The sequence below is a fragment of the Oratosquilla oratoria genome, chromosome 12, assembly GCF_046742065.1.
Source record: "Oratosquilla oratoria isolate Oo_2021 chromosome 12, ASM4674206v1, whole genome shotgun sequence".
Lineage (NCBI taxonomy): Eukaryota > Metazoa > Arthropoda > Malacostraca > Stomatopoda > Squillidae > Oratosquilla > Oratosquilla oratoria.
Window position 1 is genome coordinate 54836915 of NC_134788.1, and position 6000 is coordinate 54842914.

General features: G+C 43.9%; 1 protein-coding gene across 1 annotated transcript; it reads left to right on the forward strand.

Moving 5' to 3' along the window:
- Positions 1-736: 736 nt before the first annotated feature.
- On the forward strand, positions 737-5743 carry LOC143032066 (uncharacterized). Its single transcript, XM_076196531.1, has 2 exons — positions 737-867; positions 3310-5743. Exons 1-2 carry the CDS (start codon positions 737-739, stop codon positions 4136-4138), a joined length of 960 nt encoding a protein of 319 aa, XP_076052646.1. The 3' UTR covers positions 4139-5743.
- The last annotated feature ends 257 nt before the right edge of the window (positions 5744-6000 follow it).

Below are 6000 nucleotides of genomic sequence, written 5' to 3' on the forward strand. Positions count from 1 at the left end.
ATACGACGACAATGAGTAGTGTGAACGTAACATTTCGCAATATCTTGTCGAAATGTCTCGCAAGAAGGGTGACCGAGTGATGATATCTGAAACACTTCGCTCAACTGACGACATTGTGCAATAAAATGGAACCATGAAGGGGTAGACAAATATTAGCACAATAAAACCATGTCGATATATTATATTGAGTCAATCATGTAGGTATGCTTTAGCATGCTGTCCTGACTTACCAGTTGTGTCGTCGATGTTGTGCCCAGTAACAAATAACTAAATTGTACAACATTTCATTTGTTTATTTTCTGTGCAACACTAAATTATTATTATTTTCTTTTTTTTTATTTAAGCCTTACTCATTGGTTTGCATCATGTCAACGGCAATAATTATTGTTGAGTGGTAGGCACTTGGAACTGGAAATGAGATCACAAGAACATGCATCATTCTTATATTTTATTTGTTTGCCGAAATGATTTACGTTGATTCATTATTATTATTATTATTTATTATTATTATTATTTGGGAACTGCATGCACGGGATATTGACAGAATATCGACAACTAAGAAATGGACTTTCATCAAATTTTCTTTAACATTTTTTTTTTCTTTTTTCTTTTTTTCCCCAGCCCATTTGAATCTCAAGTTAACGCGTAACCACTGACAAAAATAAATAAGATGAATTATAATTGCCATGGGATTTGTCTTTATAACCTAAATCACGTGGAGTAGCATTGCATCAAAATGTATTTCTTTATCACAGGAATATCAAGGGGTCGACGTCGTCCTTATGACAGTAGTCCATTGCGGAGCTCTACTCTGCACTTACCATCAATTCCGTACCCTTCACAGAATCGGCTCAAAGTATATATTAGGTAAGTATAGAAAACAATAAAACTGCTATTACTTGAAAGGTTTTCCTCCAACATCTAGAACTTTTTCTACAGTAAAATAACTTTGGTAAACTATTTTGTTTTCTCAAAAATTGACAGAATGGCATTTGACTGATTTTTTCTGGAATCTGCCTAAGGTTAGGATTTGTCGTATGGATATGAAGTTAATTTTTCAAAACTTTAATCATCGAGTGATCTTGATTAAATAAAATTAAATTTAGTTCTTCACCACGTAAAATACATATTTAAAGAGAATAAGAGATATTGTGTAAATAGTATTACTGTCGTTGAATTGTCGTTTGAAAACGTTCGTTTAAAGTCGTGTCTACAAAGTCAAAGATTCTCTATCAATATCCTTTGATTTAAACTTAGTACATTTCCCACAGATAAAATACATTGTGAATTGCAACTTTAAAAAGGAAAATTGGGAAAACAATTTGATGCCAACGATTCCGTAAAGAAGGGTAACATAGTAATGTTTTCTCGAAATATCGAGAACAGTTTGGGCGGGAAATGTAGAGTTTGCAGGTCTGATCCAAACTTTCAATCGTGCATTCAACATATTCATTTGATATTCATGTTTTTGTATATTTCATGGTAAGTGATTGTAATTAACAGGAAAAAGATACATACATATACCAAAGGCTTTCTCCCCCTTACACAGGGGGTAGCCAAAAAGAAAAAGGCATAGAAACCACTCCCACCCATTCCATCCCCTATATATTCCACTCCCCTCCACCCTCCTCTCCCCCTCTTATCTTGGCACCTCCTGGATGACGGGTCGTCCACTGCCCTCCCTGGGTCAGAAGCAGTGTCGCAAGACACAACACATCCAGAGCAAGGCTTGGTAAACGTTAAAGATCATAAGAGCATAACTGAAACCAAGTTTATGAGGAATGATGGAAAGGGTCGTGACATAATTATGCTGCACTCCAAGTAAGTCACCTCTGGCTGTTGGGCCCTGCTGGCCCTGCTGCTGCTGTGGAAGCACAGCTTCTTGCTGCATCCCCAATTAATACTTTACAATAGAAACTTGATGTGAAACACATTTATTTGAAAAACAACATACACATGTATAATACCAAGGGCTATTTCCCCCTTATGAGGGATGTATCCAAAGTCAAAGTCATAAATCCACTCCCGCCCATTTCATCCCCACATCCACTCCACTCCCAATCACCACCCCTCCCTCCCTCCCTCTCTCTTTTCTTGGCTCCTCCTGGATGACGGGTCATCCCTGCATCTCACCCACTACCCTGGGTCGGAAGCAGTGCAGCAAGACACAGCACATCCACAACAAAGCCACTTCATTTATTTGTTGACCCTCCCTCCCTCCCTCTCCATCCCGTCATGCAGAAAAAGAGAAGACATGGAGAAATCCCTTCGGGCTGCATCAAAATGTCATTCACACGTACGTACTCCCAATCCCCCACCCACTCCCTTTCATTCATCACAGCATCATCCATACACAACCATTCTCCACTCACCCCTATCTTCTGTCTTCTCCCTTCCTTCCTTCCTCAACAGACATTCCCCTCTTCCCCAAAGCCCCTTTCACCCCATCCATCCATCTCATCCTAGGTTGCCCCCTTATGTTCACTCCATCCACCTCTACCTTCCACACTTCTTTTACTAATCTTTCTTCACTCGTTCTTTCCTTGTGTCCAAACCATCTCGATGATACTCTTTCCTCAACCCTTTCATCTCCCAACTCCTTCTCCACCTTGCTCTCCTCCTCACCTCCTTGTTTCTCACCCTATCCATCCTAGTAACACCTACCATACTCCTCAGGCATTTCATCTCAAACACATTTAAAGTCTTCCTCTCTTATGTTCCATCTTTCTGCCCCTTACAGTACTGTCGGCACAATCACTTTTTCACACTACAATCTCCTCTTGGCATCCATTGCCAGATGTCTATTTCTTGTTACACTTTTTAATCCCCCAAAGCATTTCCTTGCTTCCCTTAATCTACACTCCACCTCCACTCCTCCCTTTCCTACCATATCCCCCCCCCCAAGTGTCTAAAGCTATCCACCCCCTCCAGCCTCTCTTCCTTAATACTTGGAAAAACAAATGCAATTAAAAAAAAAAAAGGGGGGGGGGGCAAAAATTTCTTGATGGGCCACATAAGAACCTTTCACACGCAGGCATTCATGCATGCATGCATGGGACCCACAGGCCATAGTTTGCCCCTCCCTCCCCTGCAGCATGGCAAGGAACAAGGATAAGGTGCTGAGATGGGAGGGGCAGGGCATTAAATGGGTTTTGATGTAGTTATATTAATGGATTTTAGTCTTGACTCAGCTACTTCTTTATAATGGATAAAGGACTTTTGTTATTTGTATATAATCGCATAACTTCCCCTTGACAAAAGCAGATTTTTGCTCTTTGACACTCCAAAATGATCCTCTTTTTATTTCAGGTGCACATCAAAGAGTCCTGGAGAAAATGCTGCACAATTTGCCAAGATAGTTGCTGCTACACTTTTGGACGGAGAACTGTCTCTGATGGCAGCGCTGTCAGCAGGGCACCTCGTCAAGAGTCATCTCATTCACAACCGTGCCAAAGCCGCCACCTCAGCTCTTGCTCCCTCTCCTTGTGCCATTGTCACGCTCCTCCCCACCACCACCGCCACACTACCCACGCCGACCACCACAGTCACATCAGCATCACCTACGACGGCCACGTCTACACTTGGCGAGAAAGTGACCATCATGTCCAGCACAGACACACCATCCACCACAGGCACACTTCCTCTCATTGCCCATCACAGTGACAGACCACCCTACATCGGGTACCACCGCAAGTCCGCTTCCCGCTACCCCGTCCCCACCCCCTGCAGCAGCAGCAGCACCGACTCTCCTATCTGTGGTATCGGCTGCAGCTGTGTCCCCAGAGACGACCACCACATCCTGCACGGATACAGACATTCCTCTGGACACAAGTTCTCCCACAAGTGTTGTCACGCCCCCGGAGGACGCGTCACCGGGAACTGGAACTCCCGTCGCAGTGTCTTGTTGCAAGAGAGAAGGGGGGGCCCTGGCAGGTCAACCAAAGAGAACTTTCAGAACCTGAAAGCTGGCAGGCTTCAGTGTTGTTCGCCCAGCACCGTATTCTCCTCCTCCTCCTCCCCTTCTGCGGCAACCGCGGTCACTCCCGACGTTTGCGCAACCAACCTCTGCACGTTAATTAACCAAAGTAAGCCCAGGAGCAGCAGCAGCAGCAGCAGCAGCATTAGATTGCTGTCGTGACTGTAGAGTTGTCAGCACAATAATCCTGTGACATCCATCTCTCAGCACATGCTAACAACATGTGCATTCCTTACTCTTGGAACTTTTAACTGAACATTGGATTGCTTGGTAAATTCGTGTTTGGATCAGTGTGTATGACACAAATTTATACCCCTGTAAATTGAGTTACGGTTACAAATGTCTGACTGTATATTACAAGAGTTTATGTATATATTGGCACTGTGTATGTGTATATATATGATCAGTAAGTTGGATAAGTTGATTATCCAGTGCAACAGATAAGAGTAATGTACAGGAATTGCATGAGAATGTGTGAGAGATAGTGCTGTTTTGCTGTAGGCGTAGCTAATGTGTCGTGAGGATTTGATGTCTTCCCAGTAAATGCAAAGCAGACAAGAGTAGGACATAGACCAACAAGTAACGAGTCATATGGCAATGGGATTTAATGAACCAGACCCTTGGTCCAACTCACCAGTGGCGGCAGGGTTCGAACCTCCGTCACGCCGACCTCTGCTGCAAGTAGTGACTTTGTAACCCACTCGTCCAGATGAGGATCCATCTGACATCAGACTCATCCTCTCCTAACAAGAGGACGATTTAGAATCTGAATTGATAAAAAAAAAAAAAATGACTTGAAAAAGTGAAACGAGTCGGCACACGTACGAAAAAGGATGCCACCACAGGTGATTAAGTTCAAGCTGACAACAACAGACAAGGATCACTTTCATTTTTTGTTCCTTCAGTTTTTACTGGACTTGTGGCAGATTACAGCATGTGTATGTTGAGCAATCGTGCCTCGTATGCTCATAGTACCTTCCAGGTCCTTGCACAGTTTGCCGTAAACATGCTCCTCGACAATAAGATAAGGCAGCTGAATCCACTTAACCAAATAAAGTGGAAACCACTTGTTCTGTTATCAGTGTGGGAAAGCCATGTTGAAATAATTAACTGTCTTGCACTATGGTATTTAGAAGATATTTGTTCCAGATTCTTCCTTCTTCGTCTCTTTCTTCTTTAATTAAGGTTGGCCTTCAGCAGGCAATGAAAAGGGTTTTGACGGGTCGTCGTGGGCCAGCCAGCTTTGAACCAGCTCAGCACCTTGGCGTCATAAATTCTGTGCAAAATACGTTAGCGAAGGGTTTAAACGTAATGTGGTCTTGCAGTGCTACTCGTCATGGAGCACATCATTAGAAAACTAGATTGACGACTAACAGTAGCACTCGTGAATTCGAACCATTTTCCCGTTGAAAAGGCACAAGGTGCTGTGCTTGTTACGCAGAAAGCTAGTTTTGGTCACGACTTACGATGCACAGCATGCATAGGTGCTGGTCCGAAAGTAAATCATTCAAGCGACTTCACACTGTGTCTGTCTTGGTACCGATCGTGCTCAGGACTTTAGCTCGTCGTGTTTTCATGGAGATTGTATAAAATGTAGTGCATTAATTCCAGCACGGGTCACAAGTTTGCTCATCGTCAATTTGATTTTGATTTGGTTTAACGTCGTCACAAAACCCTCGCATCAGGAGGCTAGGGCTTGGTAGTGTAGAAATTAATGAACCATGTACTTGGTGTGCTGTGATGCATGGGGAGGTGGGGGGGGATGGGGGGTGAGGGAGTATGTGCGAGAAATAAATTGACACAGCCCGAAGGGATTTCTCCCCGTCTTCTCCTTTTCTGCGTGAGGGGGAGGGGGGGGGTCGCCGAATTAATGAAGCACTCTTGCTGTGTCTTGCGACACTGCCTCTGACCCATGGCAGTGGACAGGATGCAGGGATGACCCGTCATCATGCAGGAGGTGCCAAGATGTGAGAGAGGGAGGGCAGAGTGTGTAGGGGATGGAATGGGTGGGAGTGGTTTCTATG

Excerpts from the sequence above, each read along its gene's own strand:
- LOC143032066 (XM_076196531.1), top strand. The coding sequence starts at position 737 with ATGTATTTCTTTATCACAGGAATATCAAGGGGTCGACGTCGTCCTTAT. Across the intron at positions 868-3,309 it reads CGGCTCAAAGTATATATTAG|GTGCACATCAAAGAGTCCTG; the intron begins GTAAGTATAGAA and ends TTTTTATTTCAG.